General features: G+C 66.2%; 1 protein-coding gene across 1 annotated transcript; it reads right to left on the reverse strand.

Annotated features, from left to right (window-relative positions):
* On the reverse strand, positions 1 to 26,852 carry MAEA (macrophage erythroblast attacher, E3 ubiquitin ligase). The gene is made up of 9 exons (XM_062213059.1): positions 26,744 to 26,852; positions 14,149 to 14,331; positions 11,724 to 11,927; positions 9,584 to 9,706; positions 7,411 to 7,487; positions 3,258 to 3,366; positions 1,302 to 1,435; positions 550 to 745; positions 1 to 459 (listed from the first exon to the last, which is right to left on the reverse strand). Exons 1-9 carry the CDS (start codon positions 26,810 to 26,812, stop codon positions 364 to 366), a joined length of 1,191 nt encoding a protein of 396 aa, XP_062069043.1. The 5' UTR covers positions 26,813 to 26,852; the 3' UTR covers positions 1 to 363.
* Between the last annotated feature and the right edge of the window lie 514 nt (positions 26,853 to 27,366).

Here is a 27,366-nt window from a genome sequence, read left to right on the forward strand (position 1 = left end):
GACGTGGAAATAGAAAACGTTTTATTGACAGGTGGACATTTACAGCGTATCGGCTAGTCGACGTCAGCATGCAAAAATAAGCGCTAGGTACAAAGCTCTACAGTGTTCGGCCCGCGCCCGCGGCGGCGCGCTCTCAGCAGGAAGTAAGGCGGCGGCGGCGGCGGCCCCAGCAGTCACGGCCCTGGCGGCACCGCCAGCCCAGCCACCTGCGCCCCACGCGCGCTCACAGCAGGGGAGGGGGCCGAGGGCGCCTCGGAGCGGCTCCTGCTCCCCGCGCCCGGTTCGGTCTCTGCAGGCGCCGCGCCAGCAGCACAGGCCACACCTCCCGCTCCCGGGCGGCGCTCACCGGTCTTTGGTCGGGGCCTACATGATGTACACCTTCTCGGCCTGGGAGAAGTGGAACACCTCTTTGGTTCTGGGGCAAACCACCTTATCGTCTTGGCGGATCGAGAGCAGAGACTGGAAAACAAGGGCAGAGCGGTGAAGACGCGCAGTGAGGACGCGCCGGCCCCCCCAGGGCCCCCGCCCCGCCCCGCCCGCCGCCCTCACGTTGTAGCCGTAGACGTAGCCGTTGGGCAGCATCATGGGCGGGTTGTTCTCGTTCATGACGTCGCCGGAGATCTTGCAGACCAGGCGAGAGTTGGCGCAGTGCGCCATGGGCAGGGGCTGCGCCAGCTTGTTCAGGGAGCGGCTGCACACGGGGCAGTCGGGGCTCCTGGAGCTGCCGTCCTCCTTGTAGCACTGTCTGCGTCTCGGTTAAGGAAGGGTCGAGGGGCGGCGGGGGCTGGACGACCCCCTGCGGCCCTGCCAGCCGCAGTCAGGTCACACACAAGAGGCTGGGCGCAGCTTTCAGCCCGCGCGTCCCACCCAGACCCGCCGCTCTCAGGACAGGCAGGGCCAGCCGTGGGGGTGGAGCCAGGAATGGCAGGCGGGGCCAGGAGCAGGCAGGGGTGGAGCCTGCTATGGGGAGGCGGAGCCAGCCGCAGGTGGGGCTTGCCCCAGGTGCCCTTCCTGTCAGAGGACCAGAGAGAGAGAGAGGGAGGAGAGAGGGAGGAGAGAGGGAGGAGAGAGGAGAGAGAGAGGAGGAGAGAGGAGAGAGAGAGAGTGCGCGCGAGAGCGAGCCAGAGCAGGCACTTGTGGGGCAGTGGCTTGCAGGCCGGGGTCTGAGTGGGGCTGTGTGTGTAGGGGGAGTAGGGGCGTGGCCCAGATGGAGCTACTCTAGGCCAGGGGTTCCTGGGGTCTGGTGGAGAACTCCCCCGCCCAGCCCCGCACCGCAGCACCAGGGACGACCGGGAGGATACGGCGTCTTGATGGCAGAGAGGCCGGCCTGCAGCGTGAGGGTGAACACGGAGCTGTTCCCCAGCTGGTGCAGCCGGTAGTTGTCGTAGCGGAACTGCTGGGTCAGCATCCTCCACCGGGCGGGGTCCAGCAGGTCCTGGGAAGGCAGGCGGGGGCGGGGCAGACGTCAGCACAGACGTGGCTCCTCCGAGCCTGGGCCCCAAGTCAACCGCAGGACCTGTGTGCACTGAACTTTCCGGAACGTTCACTCGTTCGTGAATTGCTTTAAATGCTCTGGAATGTGGGGCCCCCAGCCCATGAGAAGGAAAGGAGTTGGTGGGGGAGGGGAGACAGAGATGGGGAGAGACGCGGGGAGAGGCGGAGAGAGACGCGGGGAGAGGCGGAGAGAGACGCGGGGAGAGGCGGAGAGACACGCGGGGAGAGGGGGAGAGGCAGAGATGGGGGAGAGGCGGAGAGACACGCGGGGAGAGGCGGAGAGACATGCGGGGAGAGGCGGAGAGAGACGCGGGGAGAGGTGGAGAGGCAGAGATGGGGGAGAGGCGGAGAGAGACGCGGGGAGAGGTGGAGAGACGCGGGGAGAGGCGGAGAGAGACGCGGGGAGAGGCGGAGAAGCAGAGATGGGGGAGAGGCGGAGAGACACGCGGGGAGAGGTGGAGAGACGCGGGGAGAGGCGGAGAGAGACGCGGGGAGAGGCGGAGAGACGCGGGGAGAGGCGGAGAAGCAGAGATGGGGGAGAGGCGGAGAGACACGCGGGGAGAGGTGGAGAGACGCGCGGAGAGGCGGAGAGAGACGCGGGGAGAGGCGGAGAGAGACGCGGGGAGAGGTGGAGAGACGCGCGGGGAGAGGCAGAGAGAGACGCGGGGAGAGGCGGAGAGACGCGCGGAGAGGCGGAGAAGCAGAGATGGGGGAGAGGCGGAGAGACGCGGCCGTGGGGAGGGTGCCACGGCCATGCTGGGTGAGCCTCGGCTGCTCTTGGTCAGCAGCAGACTCACACTCAGCCCAACATGCACGTGTCACAGCTCCTGGTCACTGCAACAGTCAGCACTGAGGGGCGGCGCTGTGGCCTGGTGGGCGGAGCCTCCGCCTGCGGTGCCGGCACCCACATGGGCACCGGTTCTAGCCCACTCAGGCAGGTGCTGCTGGGGGCCCTGGTGTGGGTATCGGAGGGCAGGGTGGGTATGGCAAACAAGGCTCAGAGCCAGGCCAGGAGGCTCTTGGCCATGTCCTAGCCAGGGAGCCGGAATCGGCCCTGAGCACCTGCCTGCTGGTGCCATCGACTGGCGACTTCGGGGCTGAAACATCGGCAGGAGCTGGGGAGCGAATCCTGCTCAGACCTCCGCAGCCCACTCCCCGGGCCCCGGTCTCCAGGCAGCTGCTGGAACCACCAGACGGGCCAGGAGGTCCCGCCAGGCGCCTGGCTCTCTGCCCCTCTGTCCTGCTCCTGCTGCCCAGGCCCAGGGTCCCAGGGAACTGTGCCCTGTGGCCTGGCCCCGGCCCATCCGTCACGTGTGCTGGCTGTGCTCGGGGAGCAGCTGCGCTGCACCCACCTCCAGCCACGGCCCCGCCCACCGGGGGTCGGCCTTGCCTGCACTCCCAGAAGACCTCCCCACCCTGAAGACCTGGGACAGGAGCACACCCCCAGCACCTGGGAGCCCTGCAGACTGACGGTGAGCACCTGGGCCGCAGGACACCCACCTCGCACACAGACTGGCCTCCCGCTCAGCTCAAGAACCACAGGCCCCACACACCAGGAACCGGGGAGCCAGCCCTGGTCTCGGGAGGGGCAGAGCACTGGCCCTGGTCAGCAATGGCGCAGGCCCATAGCCCTGCCCGAGACCCCACCACAATCCACGAGCTCAGAGGGAGCAGGCAGCCGGCCAGCGGTTCTGCGGCAGAGGGGGTAGGAGAGGACAAGGCACGGCCCCAGGGCTGAGCCTTCTAGAACCTTCTGGGCTCACCTTGTACGGGGAGATGTGGGTGTCTGGCGGGAAGGCCAGCATGCCCATGGCCTGGCGCACCTCGTCCAGCTGGCTGCCCTCGGCTTGACTGAAGTGCTTCCTTGCGTGCCTGCACGACAGTTTTGCACACGTGAGTTTGCCTCGCGCCTCTGAGGGTCAGAGCCCGGGCACAAACCAGCCCCTGGCCCCAGGGATGCCTGACGGGTAGGGACGTGTGGCTCGGCAGGGCCCAGAGGCAGTACCAGGCGCCCCCTCCTCAGGGGATCAGCCCAGCCCTGAGCCCTCCAGATGCCCAAGATACTAGCTGTCCCTGGCCACTCACCCCACCACCCAGGGCACAGATGGCCACTCCTTTCTCTATCTGAAAGGCAGGGTTAGAGAGGGAGAGGTCTTCCAGTTATTGGTTCACTCCCCACATGGCCACGGGGGCCCGGGCTGGGCCACGTGCTGCTTTGCGAGGCACACCAGCCGAGCGCTGGGGCCTGGACTGGTGCTCCTGGGGGGCTGCCCACACCCCCAGGGCAGAGGAAAGCCGAGGCGGGGTCTTTCCTGAGCTACAGCCGCAGACACACACAGAGGCCCTCGCGGGCTGTGACCGCACGCAGCTCCTGTGGGCCCTGCTCACCCGGCCCGCACCTCGCACAGTGGGGACACCTCTGGGCACTGGTGGCCGCTGTGCCTTGGGCTCTCCCGACAGCAGTGGCCCTCACAGATGCCTGCGCTCCGAGCCCCCACCCAGGGGCTGACGCCGGTCCCCCACGGAGGGGTCTGGTGCCGTGTGGAAGCAGACTGGTGTTCCGAGGAGGCCTGGCCAGGGGCCATGTGGCGGAAGCACCAAGGTGGGGCTGGGGCAGGGCAGCCAGCCAGGGAGGCCCCGGGCAAGGCCGGCAGGCAGACGTGGGCGCGAGGCAGGGAGAGGGCCCCCTCGCCCCGTTCTCTCCTCCAGGACTGCGCCGCCCACTCCGCTCTCCGCCGCAAACCCTTCCCCTCAGCGCGTGCAGAGCGTGGCGAGCGGGCGCGGTGACCCGGGAAGCGGGGGTGCGCAGCGCAGCATCCATGAATCCCGACAGGGGCTGTGGTCGCACGTGCACCCCCCAGAGCCCCGAGCTCCCGGAGGGCCCTTCTGCTCAGCCGGGACCCCAGCCCTGCCACTGCAGGTCTGGGGAGTGAAACCCCGCAGCACAGGCTAGGCCACCTTCCACCTTGCTAAAAATCCACTGTGCAGCTGTCTACACCACTTCCCGCATCCACAAATCCCAACCCCAGGGGAAAGACACTCACATGGCAAAGGCGGCCTCTGGGCACTGACACAAGACGCAGCCACATCCCAGGCAGCCCTCAGACCTGGCCCCACGTCACACTCACACACACACACGGTGACAACACAGATGTGCACAGTGACAACACGGACACACACACGTGCACATGCAGTGACAACACGGATACGTGTGCGTGCACACACACGGTGACAACACAGACACTCGGTGACAACACGGACACACGCACGCACACAGTGACAACATGGACATATGTGTGCACGCACACACATGGTGACAACACAGATGTGCACACAGTGACAACACGGACACACACACGTGCACACACAGTGACAACAGGGACACACATGCACGCAGTGACAACACGGAGGCGCGTGCACACACATGGTGACAACATGGACACACGCGCGCGCACAGTGACAACGTGGACGTGCGTGTGCACGCACACACACGGTGACAACACGGAAATGTGCGCACACAGTGACAACACGGAGGCGCGTGCGCACACACACACGGTGACAACACAGACACACGCGCGCGCACAGTGACAACGTGGACGTGCGTGTGCACGCACACACACGGTGACAACACGGAAACGTGCGCACACAGTGACAACACGGAGGCGCGTGCGCACACACACACGGTGACAACACAGACACACGCGCGCACACAGTGACAACATGGACGTGCGTGTGCACGCACACACACAGTGACAACACGGAAACGTGCGCACACAGTGACAACACGGAGGCGCGTGCGCACACACACACGGTGACTACACAGACACACGGTGACAACACAGACACACGCGCGCACACAGTGACAACATGGACGTGCGTGTGCATGCACACACACGGTGACAACACAGACACACCCCAGGGACTCAGCACGTCAGCCGTAGCAGGGCGTCTGGTGCACAGGACACGGTCGCACACACTCCATGGCCTAGAGGCAGGCACTTGGGTTGGGGTGCTCGCTCAGCCAAGATAACTCGGCAAGGCCAAGTTCACCCTGGTAGCTGCTCCTCACACAGCTGCACACTCGGCGCAGCCGTCCCCCACGGCCCCCAGGCCCCGGCGGACAGCGCCCCACACGCTGACCTGGCCAACACAGCTCTGTCTGGTACCGGGCACCCTGGCGCCTCTGCACACATCATCCTCTCCACTCTACCCCACCTGCTCACCCAGCCCTGCCCCGCGCACCTCTCAGAAGCCAGCCTGGGGGCCGGCGCTGTGGCACTGTGGGCTAAACCACCTGCACTGCCGGCATCCCATATGGGTGCCCATGTTGAGTCCTGGCTGCTCCACTTCCAATCCAGCCCCCTGCTCTGGCCTGGGAAAGCAGCAAAGATGCCCCAAGTGCTTGGGCCCCTGCACCCATGTGGGAGACCCGGAAGAGACTCCTGGCTTTGGATCAGCCCCGCTCTGGCCACTGCGGCCATTTGGGGCGTGAACCAGCAGACGGAAGACCTCCCACTCTCTCTCTCTAACTCTGCCTCTCAAATACAAAAGCCAGTCTGGCGTCTGCCCACACTCCTGCTGTGCCTAAGCCCTGCACACCACCTTGCCAACCAGGGTCTGCACGCGATCCCATGCCATCTCCCACCCTCGCTCTGACCTCGGCCCCTCCAGAAGCCCAGCACAAGACCCCCGACAGACGAGACCCCTGGCCGCTTCTGTGACTCGAGTTTGCCTCCCATGGCACAGAAGGCCCACTTTCGCCCTGTGCCTGCGCCACTCTAGCCCACACCTGTCCACGGGGACACCCCCCCCCCCCACAGCTCCTCAGCTGCCCAGACACCTGGGTGCCCCCGCACCTGCTGCAGGGCCAGCAGGACACAGCATGACGGTGTCACAGGCGCTGGGGCACAACGCCTGCCCCGCCTGGGCTGTGGCTTCACAGCTCACGGCCCCAGAGGCTGTCCCTGGTGGGAGCAGGGGTCCCCCACAAAAGGCTCCAGGCTCTGCCTCGCCCCTAGCTCCCAGCGGGCTGGGGAGGAGCCACGTAGGATGGGCAGCCGTGGGCACTGGGCCTCTGTGTGGCCCTGCTTTGTCTGGACAGTCAAGGCCTCCCAGGGACCGAGGCTCCCTCTGGAGGGCAGACGCAGAGCCCAAGTGGGGGAGGGTCCAGAGAGGGTCAAGGCACAGCCCTGCCCCTGCAGCCACAGGAGGTGCCACTGACAAGACCCCACCCACCCCACGCCTGACAGGGGGCACCACTGCTGAAACCCCGCCCACCCCACGCCTGACAGGCAATACCACTGCTGAGACCCCGCCCACCCCACACCTGACAGGTGGCACCACTGAGACCCCGCCCACCCCACGCCTGACAGGGGGCACCACTGCTGAGACCCCGCCCACCCCACACCTGACAGGTGGCACCACTGCTGAGACCCCGCCCACCCCACGCCTGACAGGTGGCACCACTGAGACCCCGCCCACCCCACGCCTGACAGGGGGCACCACTACTGAGACCCCGCCCACCAACACCTGACAGGCAACACCCCTGCTGAGACCCCGCCCACCCCACGCCTGACAGGTGGCACCACTGAGACCCCGCCCACCCCACGCCTGACGGGGGCACCACTGCTGAGACCCCGCCCACCAACACCTGACAGGCAACACCCCTGCTGAGACCCTGCCCACCCCACGCCTGACAGGTGGCACCACTGAGACCCCGCCCACCCCACGCCTGACGGGGGCACCACTGCTGAGACCCCGCCCACCCCACGCCTGACGGGGGGCACCACTGAGACCCCACCCACCCCACGCCTGACAGGGGGCACCACTGAGACCCCACCCACCCCACGCCTGACAGGGGGCACCCCTGCTGAGACCCCACCCACCGCATGCCTGACCAGCGGCACCAGGACCTACCTCACGGCGTCCAGCCGCTTATTCTGCCGGATGAGCTCAATGAACTCCTGGATCCTCAGGCTGAACTCCAGGCAGCTCTAGGGAAGACGAGGGGAGCCTCAGCTCTCTGGTCGCACGCACTGTGCCAGCAGAGCCCACCGAAGCTCAGGGCCCTCTGATGGCACCGGGGGCTGGGGCTGAGGCCGAACACCTGTGGGAACACAGCCGGCTGCCCGGCGGCCCAGCCTGTCCTCACGCAGCCGGGGGCGGACGGCACTGAGGGTGTGCCAGGAGGGCAGAAGCAGGGGGGCACGGCTACCAGGTGGCCCGGCAGGGACACCCGCGAAAAGGCATCGCCAGCAGCCCCACCCTATCACCAGCGGCACCCCGGCCCTCGCTGCTGCCCTGGAGGACACTGGATGGGTACTAAGGCCTGGGCGGGGGGCAGTGCAGAGACAGGAGGAGGCGCTGGGCTCCCACAGAGGGGAACCCCAGGACCTGCCGGGGGGAGGCCTGGCACCGAGGGGTCCTGGTGGAGGCAGCATCTGCGGGGCCCACAGCTCCACAACCTGAGCCGAGACGCAGGCAGGCGTGGGGGAGGCGAAGCCGCCCATCACCCAGGGAGAGAAGCCGGAGTGCAGCGAAGAGTCAGCCCACGGGTCTCCAGCCTGCAGGCTCCGCACACCACCCCCACGTCCCACGCGGCCTCCAGGGACCCCCTGTCCCTGCTCGCCCTCCCCAGCACGACGCAGGTGCTGAGGGCAGGCACAGGACTCGGGGATAGGTCCTCTCTCCAACCTATGCAGCCAAGCTGGAGGCAGAGGCTGCAGGCTTGGTCCCCAGCGCTGGCCCGGCTGTGGGGCCTCAACAGCTGTGCTGGGCGCTGACCAGCGGGGGGCGGGCAGAACACGGCAGAGGCCCCGCCTGCCTCCCCACCGCCCGCCCTGGCCTTCAGCAGTGGGAGAGGCAGGAAGGGGCCAAGCGCAGGCATGGAAACCTGCTCTGTGGTCCGACAGTGTGGCAAGCCCGCGTGAGGCGGGAGCAGCCCCTCAGGACCCGTGGCCCAGTAGGCACAGGGGACGCTGACTGAGCCGTGCCCCCCATGGGGCCCCCAGTCCCCCAGGCAGGAGCTGTCACTCAACCGAAGCGCACCGGGGCTCACAGTGCCTCTGCCCATTGACCCCTTGAGACTGCGACCCCAAAGGGCCACTGGCACCTGCCCCTCCCCAGCACAGGTGACGTGAGCTTGTGTGCACACGCGTGCACACTGCATGACAGGCAGCCTGCAACAAGCCTCTCCGGGTGGCTACTTCCTTCCTGCGCAGGCCTGAGGCCACACGCGGCCAGGACATGCACCTGCTCTGACCCTCCGCTGCCCCACGTGGCCAGGACACGCACCTGCTCTGCCCCTCCACGGCCCCACGCAGCCAGTGCTGGCAGAGGCCCGGGCAGAGCTGGGGGGCGGGGGGTGAACCTGTCTCGCTCCGGCGCTGGCAGAGGCCCGGGCAGAGCTGGGGGGCGGGGGGTGAACCTGTCCCACTCCGGCGCTGGCAGAGGCCCGGGCAGAGCTGGGGGGCGGGGGGTGAACCTGTCCCACTCCGGCGCTGGCAGAGGCCCAGGCAGAGCTGGGGGGCGGGGGGTGAACCTGTCCCTCTCCGGCGCTGGCTTTCCTTTCAGGGTCTCCACACCAAGACCTTACTCTGGGGAGCCAGGGGCCGCACTACTGTCTGGCTGCCCCGAGTGGTGGCTGTCACTCAGGTGGTCACAGACTCCCCGGTGGCATTACAGGACAGGGTTGGTGTGCAGAATGGACGGCAGGCACCGGATAATGCCCGTTAGAACACCTCAGCAGTCTAAATCCCAGTTGTGGACTTCACAGTCCAGCAGGGGACAAGGGTGACCCACCGGGGAGCCACAGGGTTGCCCACTGCACCACACTGTGAACCTCTAGGTCCTGGATGCTGGGACCTGCATTTTGGGGGGGCTTTCCTCTAAAGTCAGAAGAAGCCACCCATGACACCCCAAACCCACCAACCCCTGCATCAGCACCAAACCCAGCCCACCGCAAACCTACTGGCGGAGCGCAGTACTCCAGGAGTCCTGCAGAGACCCCGCCCAGCCAGCAGCCCCACCCCCGCAGATGGCCCAGCCCCACAGATGGTCCCACCCCCACAGATGGCCCCACCCCACGCACCTTCATCTTGCGCAGCCGGGACTTGTTGTCGTGGCACCAGGCCAGGCAGGTGGCCGTCTCACGCCGCTCCAGGGACTCCTCCACTTCCTTGGCCGTCAGGAACATCTCGATGTTCACCAGGTCCTGAGGGGAGGAGGCGCTCGTGGGGCTCTCCCGGCTCGGACCTCTGAGCAGAGTGGGCAGCCCCGGCACACCCTCCCGGCTGCAGCAGTTTTCCCGTTAGCTGTTTTTGCGGGCAGAGGTGTGGACACAGGAACACGGGGCACTCGGGGCTCTTTCTTGGCCCCTTCCCAGAGGTGAGCTGCCCCCCATGCTGGAGCGGCCTCGTGCACACTGGGTACAAGGGGCTCCCAGAGCAGGTGGGCGTGCCCCTCAGGTGCAGGGGCCGGAAGGACTGGACAGGCTCAGATGCACGCATGACTGATCCTGTGGCAGGCGAGCAGTGACTTCCAAGACCGAGCAGGGCACACGCACGGCCCTGACCTGCAGGCCAGCTGAGCGCCGAGCACTGGGCCTGTGTCCAGCCACACAGCCAGAGGCCACCAGTCCCCCTCAGGGCCAGCTCCTTCTGAGAGGCCGTGCTTCCCTCACCAGGTGCCGTGGGCTGCCAGCTCGGCGTGGCCCGACACAGGGCAGCTGTAGCCTTGTCCTGACAATGGCCGCCAGGGCCATCCATGGTCACAGGTCACGTGTGGGAGCTGTGGGGGGACGATGGACTGAGGGCAGTCTGCAAACTGACACCACTGGGCCCCAGCCTCGTCCCTCTGCCTCTGCCTCCGCTCCCAAAGCTCCAGGTCCTGACCGCAGGGCGTCGGGCAGCAGGTGCAAGCTGGTGTGGCAGGCGGCCCACCTGCCAGACAGGGCTGGAGCCTGCGCCCCCTTCTGGGGCCTCGTGGCCCTGGAACAGGTGCCCAAGCCCCACTCCACCGCTCACAGTGTGGGCCGGGCGCCTTCTCTGCTGAGGGCCACTGGATATTTACAGCATCGTGTTACCCACTTACAACTGCCCCTGCAGCTTACCACAGCTGCCTGGGCGGGGCCGACCCCTCAGGGCTCTGTGAGCTGTGCCGCTGAGGACGCCAAGGGTGCCAAAGGGTGCCGTGACTCACTTGTCTCCCAGGGAACCTGGAGGCCTCACTCCCTCACCTACTTCCCACCTCTCTCTAAGTCTGCTCTGAATTCCAAGAGGCGGCTCCTGGTCCGGGTGTCCTGCCCAGGGTCGCTTTCCTGCTGCCCAGCCTCCGTCCCTGCAGCCTCAGTGTCCGGATCCTTCTGGATCTTTCTTGCTGATGGCCTCTCCAGTGTCCACGGGCCCCTGGTTGTGCGCAGTGCAGCAAAGGCATGAGGGCTGGCGGGCAGCCAGCTCGAGACAGAACCACCCAGGAGAAACCAGGCTCCTCTATCCCAGAAGGGCTGGCCCTGGGTTCAGAGGTGGGGAGGCTGGGACCGCCCCAACTCTAGAACGTTCTCCACACTGGGCGCTCTGTGCCACAGGCCACGCCTGGGCTGCCCAAGGCTCTCGGTGAGCACCTCTGCTGGGTCTCAGCGCAAGGGTCTTTGTGCACAGTGGGAACCCAGGGGTCCATGGTGGATTGCAGATGCCCCCTTACAGGACATCTAGGGTCTGACCAGCAGGGCCACCCTCGCCACAGCAGCGAGGTCCTTGCAGCTCTCTCCCCCTGACCCCCAGTCTGCTCCTCACCAAGCACCAGCAGAGGGAGCCCCAGGCCCGCGGGCCACCCCCCAGCACCCAGCAGCAGACACATCTGTGTCTCCTGCCTGGCTCTGCCCCGCTCTGTGCACCCTGTGCTCCTCCCATGGGGCACACACGCCTGCAGGCCAAGGGGGAGCCGAGGAGCAGGGCCTGTGGTCAGTCAGAAGCCGCTGGGAGGAGAGCAGGTGTGCAGGTGTGCAGGTGGGGGGGCAGGAGGCCCACACTGAGTGAGGCCCATCACAGCCCAGGTGGGAGCCAGGAGAAGGAACCACACCGCTGGGTTAGACAGAAGGGGTGGCCAAGACGGACAGAGGAGGGAGGTGGTGTGCAGGGAGGAAGCCTTGTGGGTGCCCAGTGCACGCGGTCAGGGGCTCTCACGGCCGAGGTGCGGGGCGGGCGGGCAGAGGCCGCTCCCCGCAGGCCCACCTCGATGCCGCTCTGGCGCGCCAGCTTCACAGCCGTGCTGTAGTAGCCGCAGCGCAGCAGGTGCTCCACCATCATGCGGTCCATGCGCTTCCTCTTCCACGCGCCGGCCGCCGCGGGCTGCGCGCTGCTGTGCTCCTTGAGGTGCTCGATCCTGCGCTTGCACAGCTTGGCGCTCTCGTCCTCGGCCTGGATGGACTCCACCGCCTGCCACACGTGCGCACACGTCAGGATGGCAGCCCTGCCCACTGCCTGGAGCCCCTCTGCAGAGGCTCTGACCCTGGCGGCGTCTGGGGTCTCTGCCGCGGCTTTCTCCCTGGTCACCACGTGACACTCCCGTGTGCGTCTGCCCTGCACGGGTGACCTCACGGCCCCCCGGCCCCTGCCCGAGACCCGGGCTCTGCCCCGCGGCTGTGCTGGCCCTGGGCTGCCACTTGAGCTCTGACTGTGACTGGCAAACCGCCGCTGCTGCAGCGCCGTATCCACCTGCTGCCCCCAGGCTCTCGTCAGCACTGCGGCTGTGTCTGTGTGGCTGCATGACGGCCGTCCGCACGGCTGCATCTGTGCGGCTGTGTCTGGGTGTCACTGGCTGTGTCTGGGTGTCACTGGCTGTGTCTGGGTGTCACTGGCTGTGTCTATGTCTGTGTGCGGCTGTGTCTGGGTGTCACTGGCTGTGTCTATGTCTGTGTGTGGCTGTGTCTGTATGTCTGCGCGGCTGTGTCTGTATGTGCGCAGCTGTGTCTGGGTGTAATGGCTGTGTCTATGTCTGTGCGCGGCTGTGTCTGGGTGTAACGGCTGTGTATGTGCGCGGCTGTGTCTGGGTGTAACGGCTGTGTCTGTGCGCGGCTGTGTCTGGGTGTCACTGGCTGTGTCTGGGTGTCACTGGCTGTGTCTGTGCGCGGCTGTGTCTGGGTGTCACTGGCTGTGTCTATGTGCGCGGCTGTGTCTGGGTGTAACGGCTGTGTATGTGCGCAGCTGTGTCTGGGTGTAACGGCTGTGTCTGTCTGTGCGCGGCTGTGTCTGGGTGTCACTGGCTGTGTCTGTGTGTCTGTGCGCGGCTGTCTGGGTGTCACTGGCTGTGTCTATGTGCGCGGCTGTGTCTGGGTGTAACGGCTGTGTATGTGCGCAGCTGTGTCTAGGTGTAACGGCTGTGTCTATGTGCGCGGCTGTGTCTGGGTGTCACTGGCTGTGTCTGTGTGTATGTGCGCGGCTGTGTCTGGGTGTCACTGGCTGTGTCTATGTGCGCGGCTGTGTCTGGGTGTAACGGCTGTGTCTATGTGCGCGGCTGTGTCTGGGTGTCACTGGCTGTGTCTGTGTGTATGTGCGCGGCTGTGTCTGGGTGTCACTGGCTGTGTATGTGCGCGGCTGTGTCTGGGTGTAACGGTTGTGTATGTGCGCAGCTGTGTCTGGGTGTAACGGCTGTGTCTATGTGCGCGGCTGTGTCTGGGTGTCACTGGCTGTGTATGTGCACGGCTGTGTCTGGGTGTCACTGGCTGTGTCTGTATGTCTGGCACCGGCCGTGTCTGGGTGTAACGGCTGTGTACCACGTCTGGCACCGGCCGTGGCTGGGTGTCACTGGCTGTGTCTGTATGTCTGGCACCGGCCATGGCTGGGTGTAATGGCTGTGTGCCATGTCTGGCACTGGCCGTGGCTGTGTGCCTGTACTGGAAACACCTCTGGGGCCTGCATGGTGGCGCTGCAGATGACACGCCCGTATCAGTGGCAGTTCGAGCACCAGCTGTTCTGCTCTGATCAGCTCCCTATGGCCTGGGAAAGCAGCAGCAGAGGGCCCAGTACTTGGGCCCCTGCACCCACACGGCAGATCCAGATGGAGTTCCAGGCTCCCTCCTGGCCCAGCCCTGGCTTTTGTGGGCATCTGGGGAGTGAACCAGCAGACGGGAGATCCCTCTCTCGTCTATCTGTCCCTTTTAAGTAAATAAATGAAGCCTAAAAAGACAGGTGATAATGATGTGCGCTATGTGAAAAATGACAAACTAGAAAACAGAACAACTATTCTGAGACTACTGCTCAGACGGGAGAGGTCCCCCCTTGAGAGTCAGGACCCCCAGCCAGGACACCACACCCAGAACCCACTCCCCACAGCCCCACCCCGCCCCCCACCCGGCAGCCTGCAGGGAGCAGCAGTCCCCTGCCCCTCTATGCCGTGAGCACCCTGGGTGTTCATGAAGACGCTGAAACGCCTCATCCCACGTCCTGGGACGTCTGCAGCGGGCCACGGGCCCAAAACCCCACTCCAATCCCGGCAGTAAAAACCACGACCAAGGCTTCGGCCTTACGCGGCCGCCCGCCCCAGCCCACTCAGCCCAGCAGGGCGCCACGGTGCAGACGGCCCAGCCCAGGACCCCCCGCCAGCCACGCCCCTGCTCCCACGGAACATGGGGCCCGTCCCTGGGCGATGCAGCAGGACCTTCCTCTTGAGGACACTGAGCTTCTCCACCACGCCGTCCAGCAGGCTGACCACGGAGTCCACGGCGGGGCAGCTGCTCAAGGTCTTCTCCAGCTCGGCCACCACCATGGTGACGTGGCTGGTCTCCCGGTCAATGTTCTTCTGGGCGGCTCGGAAGCGCTTGTTCAGCGTCTCATAGGGGACCTGCGCGAGGAACAAGATGGCTGGTGGGTGAGCACCCCCTTCCCGCGCCCAGCCCCCACCGGCCTCCTGAAGCCCAAGGCCAAGGCTCGAGAGTCTGATGACACCCCCAGCTGCAGACACCGCACAGCCCACCTCCCCCAGAAACGCCCAGCACGCATGGAGAGCGACCGACAGGGAGGGGCACAGCCAGGCAGGAGGGGGCCACGGCCTCACTCTGGGCACGCTGGGCTGTGCCGAGGCAGACGGGAAGAGAGCGAGTGCCGGGGACGCACCAGTACATGGGGCGGAGGTCGGCACAAGGAGCACACGGGCACACGTGGACACACGGGCACCGCTTACAGGGAAGCCTGGAGAATGGGCAACAAGCCAGAGTCCTGAAGCGGCTGCCACTCCCTGCCCTCTGGAGCCCAAGCTGGCGCTGTCCCCTGCCAGCTCCCGGGTCCTGGCTCTGCACCGCCCCCAGACCCCTCTCATAAGGGCCACTCCCGCCCTCCCCCCAACACTGGGATGCCACTGGCTCCACCAACACCAGCCAGGCCCCGCACGCAGAAGAAAGGCAGGGGTGCTGGGAGGGAGGCCTGGCGATGGAAGACGCACTCTCAAAGACCCAGGCACAGACAGCCCGTGCTCAGCCCGCCACGACCCAGCCCCCCCAGGCCAGGCTGCCCCTCGCCACGGCCACCACAGGTGTACATGATCCAGCCATGTGGTTCTTACTGGCACTGGGACAGAGACCACCAGACAGCACACGCATGTTACCAGCACGTCTCTCAGTGCTCAGTGAGAAAGTGGGAGGCTACCCGACCACAGCTCACGTCATACGTGACGCCACAGCAGCATGAGGACCAAGGTGCCAGGCACGCGGATCCCCCGGACGGGGCTCGGCGCGTGGCTGCAGCGTGGCCTGCAGCGCCCTCCGCCCCCACACCGCCTGCCGGCACAGACACACTCGCTGGAGGACTCGGCACTTCCTGTGAAACGGGGGAGGGGGTTCCAGTGGGCAGGAAGTCACGAGTGACAGCACCTTCAGCAGGAGGCACTTTGTGAACACTGGGGAGGAGGCAAAGCAGGCCAGGTGCGAACAAGACACTGAGGGCAAGGCCTTCCCCGGCCCCCTGCCTAAGTCCTGGCTCCCCACACACGTGTGGTTCTCTCTGGGTGTGCGCCCAGCTCCCCGCACACGTGTGGTTCTCTCTGGGTGCGCGCCCAGCTCCCCGCACACGCGTGGTTCTCTCTGGGTGCGCGCCCAGCTCCCCGCACACGTGTGGTTCTCTCTGGGTGCGCGCCCAGCTCCCCGCACACGTGTGGGTCTCTCTGGGTGCGCACCCAGCTCCCTGCACTCGTGATTCTCTGGGTGTCCCCGGCTCCTCAAACACGTGTGGTTCTCCCTGGGTGCCCTGCTCTGGGACAGAGTCCGTCGGGTCTAGCACCACAGCACGTGGCTGCACACGGAGAGTGCCCTGGGTCAGCCCCTCTGCGAGCCCCTCCGCTGTGCCGGGCCTGCGTGGTGAGGCGCTCTCCCTGCCTGCAGCCTCAGGGGCGGGGCGAGGCTCCCAGCGGGCAGTGCCTGTCCCAAGTCCAGGCGAGGGCAGAACCCCGCTGCTGTAAACAACGGCTCCAGCTGCTGCTGCCCACCGCACGTGTGGGCGCCATGCTCGACACATGGACAGCAGGCACGGCCCCACCGTGCTCCTCTCTGACCACGCCAGTGCCTCACCAAGCACCCTGAAACGGAATCCGCACAGAGAGTGGGCCAGGCTCCAGACACGGAGAAGCCAGGCAGGAGCCTCTCAGACCCCAGCAGCCAGCCACAGAGCTGGGTCCTTTGGAAGCAAGCCCTCGGTCAGCACCCCTGCAGCACCAGGCCAGTGTCCCCCAGACACCTGCTGAGGGGACCAAGCCACCTGAGAGCAGGCGAGCGGTCGGGAGGGTGCTCGCTGCTGGTCCGTGGCACAGACATCCATGGGCCTGCCTGCCGCCTGCACCACACTCCCAAACGTCAGGGCCTCACCCTCTGCAGCTGCACGCGCCTCCCAACAGCCCACCCTCCCCTGCCCGCAGCCACTCCCACAGGAGCACCCGGGGACCACGCCAGCCACACACTCCCCAGGGCTCAGCCATCAGGCCCCCACCATCACCGCGACCGTCCCAGGAGCCCTACCGGCCACACCTGAGTCCCCCTTAAGTCCCTGGCGATGCCTAGAGCTCACAGGGGTTCGACCAAAATTCCAGGGACCCGAGGGCTCCCAGAACTGGCACCAGGTGGCCAGTTTCACACACGGCCCACCTGCCTCTGGGCCTGGGGTGTGATGTGTTTTGTGCTCCAGAGGCCCCCTCGCCCAGTTTTTTCAAACCGTCTCGGGCTGACCCAGGGCATGGGGCAAATGCAAGAGTGGAATGTCAGGAATCCCTAACCCCGCGAAATGTTCCAGAAGATCCCAACCCAAGACTGGAATTATTCAGGAACGAGAGCAGAGAGGATCTTCCCAGGCACACACAAACCCTTTCTGAGACGGTGCACGCCACAGGAGCAACAGCGTGGGAGCGAGAACGCCACACGGAGGCAAGATGCTACAACCACCTTCCGGCAGCACAGACACCCGAAACACAGCCGGGAGCTGCCCGGCCAACCGCGCCCCACGCGACGCCCCAGCGGTTTCTGCACTGGCTGGCGGCGCTCTGGGAAGTGGGTTCTCACGGTACTGAAGCTCTGTGGGTCTACTTTGGTTTAGATCGCAACACTAAGAAGTCGCTGCCTGATCCCAGGGGAGCAAGATCCAGGCCTGTGTCCTCTGAGGCACTGGCGTCAGCGCTCACACTTCAAGTGCATCTTCGCACGCAGTGTGGATCGGGCCACCCCCGTGTTTTTCCAGGTGGGAATTCAAGACACCTGTTTCCCTCCTCCCGTGGCACCTCCTAAACACCCTGACCACCAGGCGTGGGCTCTGGCGCAGACCCCGCTTCTGCAGGAGCGCCAGAGCTTCTCGAGCTAGGAAGCAGGAAGCCAAGCCCAGGACGCTGCTCCCCTCAGGACGGCGCCCGCTATTCCGGGCGCCCTGCATTTGCACTTGAATTTTAGGAACGGCTCGTCCATTTCTGCCCACAGTCAGCTGGGTTTCCGAGACCCTGCGCTAAGCTGCAGCTCGCTGGGGCGCGCTGTGACTGAACCAATCTTATCCCACGCTATCGTGCTGCGGTCAGGGCAGAAAGCAGCTCTTGATTTCCCCAAGACCCCCAGCGGCTGGAACTCGGGCCAGGACTCCCTCGTGGGTGGCAGGAACCCCGTGACTTGAGCCGTCACTGCTGCACCGGCAGAAGGCAGGAAGCCGGAGCCAGGAGCCGGGGCCGGGACTAACGCAGGTTCCTTGACGTGGCTGCAGGTGTCGTGGCCGCTGGGCCGAGTGCCAGCCCCCTTCGTTCCTGTCTGCACCGGTCATTTCTAGGGCACAGAAGTACAACATGTGGGGCCGCTGTCGGCTCTCACCGTGCGTGTGCTGTTCTGAGGACTCCGCTCACAGGGGCATCCCCCGTCCAAGCCAAGTGCCTGTCTGGGTCTCTTCTCACAAACGCCCGGTCAGAACCTCGGGACCCCGGGAGCGTGCCGGTGAGAACGGACACCCTGGTCCTGCGGCTGATCTCGGGCGCCGCCTCAGTCCCACGCAGGCAGGTTGCCGGCTGTGGGCTCACGTCGCCCGCGTGAGGCCGAGGAGCCCCTCCTACTCCTGGTTGCTGAGGGTCTTCGTCACAAACAGGCGCGGGCCACGTCAAGTGCCAGCTACCAAGACAGCCGTGCGGCCCTGCCTTCACCGACACGGTGTCACGGGGCTGCGTGTGGAACGCTGCATTTCTGGACGAGTTCCCAGGCCTCGCCACATGCCGCCAGACACGGCCAGCCCCGTGCGGAGGATGTCGGTGCCTGTGCTGGTCTGGTCCTCTGCCATCCCGGGCTGGCTCTGCCGCCGGAGTAATGCTGGCTCCGCAGAGCTGGGAAGCGCCCCTCCCTCATGTTTTTTAGAGTCGGTGAAGGATTGGTGTTAATTTTTTTTTTTTTTTAAAGATTTGAAAGGCACAGCTACAGAGATGGGGAGATGTCCCATCCACAGTTCACGCTCCTAAGTCCCCATAACAGCCAGAGCTGGCTCAGGCTGAAGCCAGGAATCAGAGCCGCACCGGGGTCTCCCAGAGGTGGCAGGAGCCCAGGCCCCCGAGTCATCATCGCCTGCCGCCCCCAGGGTGCACTGGGGCACGTGGATGTGCCTCCCCGCTCTTTCCCGGGGCAGCCACCGTCCAGTCCTGGCCTCCTCTCCATGTCCGCCTCGGCCACTGATCTCTAATCAGCAGAAGCTGTGTGTGGCCCGGCAGGCCCTGGAGGAGCCTCAGCCGTCTCGTCCATTTCCATCAGTCCCCTGTGGTCCACATTTGGTGGATTTTTACCATTTACTTATGTATTTATGTGAAAGGCACACAGGAAGAGGGAGGGCGAGACAGAGGCCTTCCGTCTGCTGGTTCGCTCCCCAGACGGTCTGTGTGGCTGGGGCTGAACCAGGCCAGGTGACGGCCAGGAGCCGTGAGCTCCACTGGGCCTCCCACGTGGCTGGCAGGAGGCCAAGCACTCGGCTGCCCTCTGCTGGGTCCCAGGCCATCAGCAGAGGGCCGGACCAGAAGACGAACTGCTGTGCCACAGGGCCAGCACTGCATTCAGCGGACTTCTTAGGAAGATTGTGTTGTTTACTTTTAAATCCTGGCCTTACTTTACCTAGTTATACCAAAGTTTTTTTTTTTTTTTTTTTTTTAAAGATTTTATTTTTTATTTGAGAGGCAGAGCGGTCAGCCTTGTCTGCCTCCTGCGGAAGCCTCTCCGTGCCCAGGCCACGCTAGACGGGCAGCGGGAGTCCTCCCGGGTGCTGCGAACCCTAACTCTGCCGGCCACTCACAGGGCACCAGCCCTCGGAGCCTGGAGGACGGGGCGCCAGGCCAGGCCTGCCTGGGGCTCACTGACCACACACGACACACAGGCCGCAGCGAGCAGGCAGGCGCCAGCAGGGCTGCCCCAGGCCCCTTGCAGACGGTGCCGACAGCCACCTTCTCGGCGCTCCCGTTATTACAGAAAGAACAGCTCGTCAGGCACAGACCAGAGGCTGGGCGCCGTCACCCAGGCCTGCCCTGCGGCCACAGGGCACACGCGGACCCCGAGCCCGGCCCCGGTGCACTTCTGCTGCAACTTCTGCTGCTTGGGGCAGCGCTGCCAACACGCTGCTCTGTGGGCCCTTCCTCCTGTTACCCGCAGAGTCGTTTCCTCGCTGTCCCTCCGACACGGTTCCTAACCCCAGTTCTCGGACACAAAGAACAGGACAGTGAGCACACAGGCGGCGGGGAGGGCGCAGGGGCTGCCCGCCTCATGGCAACCAGGATGGGGAGGGAGGAGCCACGAGGAGGGCAGTGGGGCGAGGCTCCAGCTCAGCCAGGCGGCACACCAGCAAGGAATGCTAGACCGGGCCAGCCCAGCCAGGAAGGGCCTGGGGCAGCCTCTCCAACAACCTGGGCTCCGCCCGGCTGACAGGAAGCTACCAGGACAGAAGACCTGGTGAGCGACCTGGTGACTGAGCCAGCAGAGCAGGACAAGCCAGGCAGGGAGTTAGGAGCAAAGAGGCCACAGGAGCCCTCCAGGAGAGAAGGAAGCTGGGGCCGGCGGAGGAGGCAGTGAGACCGGAGGTGACCAGGCACAGGAATCCCAGTCCCTGCGACACCAGTGAGCACAGAGGCCCCACAGCCCCTGGCAAAGGCAGGTGGTCCCGGGGCCCCGGCTACAGCACTGCGGCAGGGGTCTGTGTGTGTGCAGACGACCCGCACCCAGCAACCGGGGATGGGGAGCACAAGCGTGGCGCAGGTGGCTGCCGGAGGTCCAGCACCACAGGGCTCACTCCGGTCTGAGGGCTGGTGGCAAGGGACCTGCGGCAGGCAGCCCGCGCCCGGCGGCTGCACGGCTGTGCAGGGCACTCTGAACGCACGAGGGGAAGAAGGGAGCCATGGTTTCCAGGCCTTTTCCTCTAGAGTGGAGAAACTCATCCGCAAACGGTCCCGCATCCCACACAAAGAACCCAGAGGCGGTGCCGCGGGCCCAGGAGACTCAGGGAGGGAAGGCGCGGTGCTGCCAGGAGAGCCAGGGCCGTCTGTGGAGCGGCAGGCTGAGCCCGGGGCACCTGGCTCAGCCGGGCAGGAGCAGCAGGTGCAGGGGCGGGCTGGGGCGGAAAGCAGCTCTGAGAGCCATCAGAGAGGCCGGCAGGAGGAGCCCAGACCCAGGACGGGCGTCCAAGGGTCCCCTGCGGAGACGCAGAATGGAGGCAGAGGCTGCAGGGCAGAGGTGCAGGGTCAGGTGGCCAGCACAGCAGGTGCTCTCTTTCAGCCACAGGTGGCTGACTGGCTACTATGCAGCAACTATTGTTTTTTAAAGCTTTACTTACTTGAAAGAAAGAGGAAAACAGAGAGGTTTCCACCTGCTGGTTCACCCCCTAAATGGCCCCACCAAGGGTGAAAATTCAGGAACAAGGGCAGACCCTCTCCTCTCTGCAGCCCCAGGGGCTCCCTGCCTCCCCGCATGGGCCACCCACGGCCCCTCCACCCTCCTGCCAGCCAAGGGCCTGGGTGTGGGCTGCCCCCTGCTGGGATCGCTGCCCCTCCCCTGCTGGGTCCTGACTCCTGGGGGTCACCCCCTCCTCACTGGGTCCTGACTTCTGTGGGTCACCCCCTCCTCACTGGGTCCTGACTCCTGGGGGTCACCCCCTCCTCACTGGGTCCTGACTCCTGTGGGTCACCCCCTCCCCTCACTGGGTCCTGACTCCTGTGGGTCACCTCCCCCTCACTGGGTCCTGACTTCTGTGGGTCACCCCCTCCTCACTGGGTCCTGACTCCTGGGGGTCACCCCCTCCTCACTGGGTCCTGACTCCTGTGGGTCACCCCCTCCCCTCACTGGGTCCTGACTTCTGTGGGTCACCCCCTCCTCACTGGGTCCTGACTCCTGGGGGTCACCCCCTCCTCACTGGGTCCTGACTCCTGTGGGTCACCCCCTCCCTCCTGGGTCCTGACTCCTGTGGGTCACCCCCTCCTCACTGGGTCCTGACTCCTGGGGGTCACCCCCTCCTCACTGGGTCCTGACTCCTGTGGGTCACCCCCTCCCTCACTGGGTCCTGACTCCTGTGGGTTACCCCCTCCTCACTGGGTCCTGACTCCTGGGGGTCACCCCTCCTCACTGGGTCCTGACTCCTGTGGGTAACCCCCTCCTCACTGGTCCTGACCCCTGTGGATCACCCCCTCCCCTCACTGGGTCCTGACCCCTGTGGGTCACCCCCTCCTCACTGGGTCCTGACTCCTGTGGGTCACCCCCTCCTCACTGGTCCTGACTCCTGTGGGTCACCCCCTCCTCACTGGGTCCTGACTCCTGTGGGTCACCCCCTCCTCACTGGGTCCTGACCCCTGTGGATCACCCCCTCCCCTCACTGGGTCCTGACCCCTGTGGGTCACCCCCTCCTCACTGGTCCTGACTCCCGTGGGTCACCCCCTCCCTCACTGGGTCCTGACTCCTTGGGTCACCCCCTCCCTCACTGGGTCCTGACTCCTTGGGGTCACCCCCTCCCTCACTGGGTCCTGACTCCTTGGGTTACCCCCTCCCCTCACTGGGTCCTGACTCCTGTGGGTCACCCCCTCCTCACTGGGTCCTGACTCCTGTGGGTCACCCCCTCCTCACTGGGTCCTGACTCCTGTGGGTCACCCCCTCCCTCACTGGGTCCTGACTCCTGTGGGTCACCCCCTCCTCACTGGGTCCTGACTCCTGTGGGTCACCCCCTCCCCTTCTGGGTCCTGACTCCTGTGGGTCACCCCCTCCCCTTCTGGGTCCTGACCCCTGTGGGTCACCCCCTCCCCTCATTGGATCCTGACTCCTGTGGGTCACCCCCTCCTCACTGGGTCCTGACTCCTGTGGGTCACCCCCTCCACCCCCCAGCTCCAGCTTCCTGTACTCCCAGCTCAGGGTCAGGATGTCCATCCACAGCGACGCTGGCTGGGTGGCCTGCGAGAGCAGCCGCCCACCTAGAGCACTGCCAGGCCCGTCCACGGCTGCCCTGGGCCGGGACAGCGGCCCGAAGCTGGTGGCAAATGAAAGGCTAAGGCTGCTGGCCAAACTGTGCCGTGTGCGCTCGGGGGTCGCTGAGGGGCACAGCTGAGAGGGTCCCAGGGCAGAGTGCGGCCTGGGCACCGGGGGGCAGGGCACCTTGGGCCGGGAGCCTCCCCAGGGACTTGGCGGCCAAGTGGGCGTGGCACCCGCTGGCCTGGCCTCCTCTGTCAGCAGGCTTGCAGCCGCACATGAGGGTCAGGGGGACGTCCCCTCCCAGCCAGCCAGCCCTGGCGTCCACAGTGCCCGGGGGCTGGCACTCGGCTGGGGGGAGGCAAGCCTCAGGTGAGCCCCTCCCACCAGGATCTCAGCCTCGGGATCCTGCCCTCGCTCAGCTGGCCACCGCCTGCTGGGCCGTGCCGGCTCAGCCCACTGCACCACAATGCTGGCCCCCATGTACCAACTACTGATAGTGACTATTAAAACTCCCTCCTCGTGTTCTCCCAACAACGGTCCTGAGGTATTAAGGCTCTAAGTCGGCAGCCATTCCTGCTGGCAGGTGCACCCCGCTGTCCGTCAGCAGCAGGCAGCCCGCCCCACTTGTGGCCACATCACCCAGGACTCCAGCACAGCCCACACTGCCTCCCCCGAGCACCTGGGTACTGCCAGGGAGGCCAGCTCACTCCCCACCAGCCAGCATCACCTCGACCCTACCCATGTCTCCACAGTGCCTTCTCCTGGTGGAGGAGCTGCCCGGGCCCCCACAGCACCTGCCCCCGAGGCCGGCGTGAGAAGGGGCGCATGGCTCCATTCTGGGTGCGTCGATGCAGCCCACCCACCCATCCCAGCGTGGCAGCACAGAGCCCTCCTCCTGCTCTGACATGCGTGAGAAATACTTAAAAGCACAACAGCTGCTAGTACAGGCGCGGTGGCGGAGCGGGTAAAGCCACTGCCTGCAGTGCTGGCATCCCATATGGGCGCCGGCTCAAGTCCCGGCTGCTCCACTTCCGATTCAGCTCCCTGTTGTTGCCTAGGAAAGCAGCAGAAGATAGGCCAAGTCCTTGGGCCCCTGCACCCACGTGGGAGACCTGGAGGAAGCTCCTGGCTTCCGCCTGGCCCAGCCCTGCCCATTATGGCCATCTGGAGAGCGAACCAGTGGTGGATGAAAGACCTCTCCCTCCCTCCTCCTCTCTCTAACTCTGCCTTCCAAATTAATGAGATAAACCTTTAAAAACAAAAACAGCCCCACTAGCAGAGAGTCTGCAGGGATGGGGAGACGCGGCACGGAGGGCTGAGAGCCAAGGGCACACGACGCCAGTGCCAGCAGCAAAGAGGCCTCAGCTGTGCTGGAGCCCGGGCGGCATCTGGACGGCAGAGAAGCCGTGGGAGACGCCTGCAGGTGCGAGCGGGCAGTGCTGGCCTGGAAAGGGGAAGGTGTTAGCACTGACGCAGCGCCCGCCGGCCTCAGTGGGCCTGGTGTCTTCCTTCCGAGGGTGGAACATCAAAACACCCTAGGTAAGACTGGGTGAAGACCTGGCCTGGGGCCAATGTCCGGTCACCTGCAACAGCATCAAAGCCCACGTGTGCGGTCAGCCCTCACCAGTGCTTCTCCCTCGAGAATGCCAGTCTACCCAAGTCCAGCCAGGACCAAGGCGAGACAACAGCACTCGAGCGGCTCAGCCACAGCCTCGGCACCCACGTCCACGGCATGTCCACGGCACGTGAGTGGCTCAGCCACAGCCTCGGCACCCAGACTCCAAGGCACGTGAGCGGCTCAGCCACAGCCTCGGCACCCACACCCACGGCACACAAGCGGCTCAGCCACAGCCTCGGCACCACCCAGACCCCACAAGTGCAGGTCCCGGCTTGGAAGCCGCAGGGCAGGGCATCAGCCTGAAAGCAGAAAATTCACAATATCCCCATGAACACCGAGAGGCCCAGGGACCCCGGCCATGTGTCCCAGCCACCTGTGAGGAGAGCCCACACCACCACAGGGCAAGCATGGTGCGGCTGGAAGCCCCAGCTGGGCGCCAGGAGAGCAAGGGGCGGGCACTGCCCGCCAAGCCCCCTCCCTGGGTGCGCAGCGCCCCCTGCTCTGGGGGGTGATCAGGGCTCTGAAACATTCGCCCACGTCAGAGAACGGTCCTGCCCCGCAGAGTAATCGGAACAAAACAATTACTTTCATAACCAGAAAGCTTCGCAGAGACCACCTGGTGGACAACGCACCGGGTCCCCTCCCCCAGGGGCGATGCCGACCAGGCCGGGGAACCTTTGATTCTGCCAAGGGCTACTGGGGTATTTATCGCATCATTCACAGCCACACGAAACCATCCACTTAAAAATCAGCCCACTGCGGATCTGTGTTCCCAGTCCTGCCTCTGGCTGCCTGGCAGCGCCTTTACGCGGCCCACAGCTGGACGCCCCCGCCCGGCCTCAGACCAGGGCGTGTCCTCAGGCTGCACCCCTGTGCTGTGAAGAACATAAACCAATTCCTTAATGCAAGATCCATCCCAGAGCTGCTCAGGGAGTGACCTCCACCCAGGAGACATTTGGGGGCGGGGGGCTGGCACGTGCAGGCTGAGGCCAGGCCACTGCTGAGACCCTACCATGCCCGGCTCTCACCACTGGGGCCGCAGGCCCAGGGCACCCACTGTGGCAGACACAGAAGCCCAGGGAGACCATTGGCCAGGTCAGGGCACCCCGATCTCTCCCCGCCTCACCAGGAAACCAGACGTCTCCACCAGGTCCCAGGAGCCCCTGACCAGCTGGGGGGTACCTCGGGGGCGGCGCCTGGCCACCTGGAGGCTCCCCACGCCCCAGGAGCAGGCTGGCAGCAGCGCACCCCCTCTCCAGGAGCAGAGGAGAAAGGTCCACGCACACACGCACACCTCGCAGAACCCAGCCCCTCCGCCCTCACTCCCGGCTCCAACACGCACGCTCTGGCTTCCCAGGAAAACTTCCGCACTTCCCACTAGGAGTCACCCCTGGAGTCAGGAGAAACAGCAGCTCGGGCGACACAAATGTCCACACAGCCAACAGTCAAGGCAGCCCGGGAGGGATGACGCTGTCCCACTCCAGCTCCCTGTGTGCTGCCTCTGACGTCACTGCCACGGAAGGGACACCGCTGGGCCACCTGCAGCGCCCACATCCCACGTGGGCGCCGGTTCGAGTCCCGGCTGCTCCACTTCCGATCCAGCTCTCTGCTATGGCCTGGGGAAAGCAGTGCAAGATGGCCCAAGTCTTTAGGCCCCTGCACTTGCGTGGGAGACCCGGAAGAAGCTCCCGGCTTCAGATTGGCAGAGCTCCAGCGGCTGCGGCCATCTGGGGAGTGAACCAGCAGGTGGAAGACCTCTCTCTCTGCCTCCTCCTCTGAAACTCTGCCTTTCAAATCAGTAAGTTGGGTCGCTTTTCTCCAGGGTCACGCACTACCCCACAGCACTCTGCCTAGGACTCAGCAAAGCAGCTGGGCGACCCCCCTTTCCGGGGCCACTTCCTGTCTGACCAGCACCAGCAAGGAGGCGCCACCACAGCTCCGGCCTGCAGGGTGGGCGACACCGGGCCGGGGTGGGCGCTCACCTGCCCAGTCCCCCAGGGCGACGCCCCCTGCCCTCCCCGGGACCCGGGGCGGCCCTGGGGGGAGGGGAGCGGAACCTCGGCTCCATCCCTTTGCGGGCGCCCACCGCACGCCCGCAGGCCGGAGTCCCCGCATCAGCCGGGCCAACTCGTGTGCACCTGTCTCGCCCTCACGTGACACAGGTGCTCCACGACCCGCCGTGGGCGGCCGCGGGGGGACCGCACCCTCGGGCAGGACTCCCGAGCCAGCGGGAGCGCTCCGGCCCCGCGCCGCAGGGAGGTCCCCCGCGGGCCCCGCCACCTCGGCAAGGAGCAGGCGCAGGCTCCACCCCGGCCGGCCGCGCGGGGCCCGTGACCACCCAAGGTCACGCAGCCGGCCCCTCCCGCAGGGCTGCGTTTCAGGTCTGGCGACGCCGGCACCCGGGGCTCCCGCGGGGCCGCCGGCCCCTCCCGCAGGTCCGCAATCGGCGCCCGGCGCGGCCGGGGCGTCGGCGACCCACACCGGGCCGCGCGGCCTCCCCCGCCGCCGCGGGGCCCTCACGCTCGGACGCCCACGGCCACACCCGGGCTCCGGCCGCGACCAGGGCGGGCCGAGCGGGCGCCGGCATTCACCTGCCGGCCCGGGAGCGCCCCCAGTGCCTCCGGGCCGGGCCTGCTCGGGGCCGCCGGGCCCCGCCGGCGCGGCGCTCTCCGCGAGGCCGGGCCGCTCCCCGAGCCGCGCCTGCCGCCGCCCACCTTGAGGGTCGGGTACTCCTGCACCTTGAGGGTCATGGAGAGCTGCGCCGCCGACTCCTGCACCGCCATCTTGAATGGGCCAAAACAGAAGCGGGCGGGGGACGCCGGCGCGCTGCACGCCGGGTAATGACGCCGGCCGCGCGGGGGGCGGGGCCGGGCCGGGCGGGCCGGTGTGTCTGCACCAATCGCGTCCACTCAGCCGGCCCGGCGGCGGAAGAGGCGCGGGCCAATCACCGCCGGCCGCCCTCTCGCTCAGCCAATGAGCGGCAGCCCTGGTGGGCGCGGTCCTTGAATTACGTGTGGGGCCCGGCGGCGGCCGACTCGCGGGAGGCCCTGTCCCGCGCCGCGCGAACGTGGGTCTGGGGAGAGGACGGCTTCGCGTCGGCCGCTGAAGGCGCCGCCCTGCCCGCGTCTACACCCGGCCGCGGAGCGGGACCCGGGCAGGGGCTCACGGGTCTCCCGTGGGTGCGGGGCCCCGGCGCTCGGGCCGCCGCAGGGAGTGCGTGGGGCCGGCCGGGTGTGCTGCGTTGCGCACGGAGCCTGGCACCTGCGGCGTGGAGGGCGAGTCTGGCTCCTTCTCCGGGGAGAGGGGCTGCCTGCTGGTCGCTGAGCCGCCGCTGCTC

This window comes from Lepus europaeus, chromosome 16 (assembly GCF_033115175.1).
Source record: "Lepus europaeus isolate LE1 chromosome 16, mLepTim1.pri, whole genome shotgun sequence".
NCBI classification, from domain to species: Eukaryota; Metazoa; Chordata; class Mammalia; order Lagomorpha; family Leporidae; genus Lepus; species Lepus europaeus.

What these genes read in the sequence shown, in the direction of transcription:
- MAEA (XM_062213059.1), bottom strand. Translation starts at nt 26,812, where the DNA reads ATGGCGGTGCAGGAGTCGGCGGCGCAGCTCTCCATGACCCTCAAGGTG. An exon ending in TCAGTGTCCTCAAGAGGAAG is followed by an intron (nt 11,928 to 14,148) that starts GTCCTGCTGCAT and finishes CACGTGTGGCAG; the next exon opens with GCGGTGGAGTCCATCCAGGC. An exon ending in CGCGCCAGAGCGGCATCGAG is followed by an intron (nt 9,707 to 11,723) that starts GTGGGCCTGCGG and finishes TCCTCCCCTCAG; the next exon opens with GACCTGGTGAACATCGAGAT.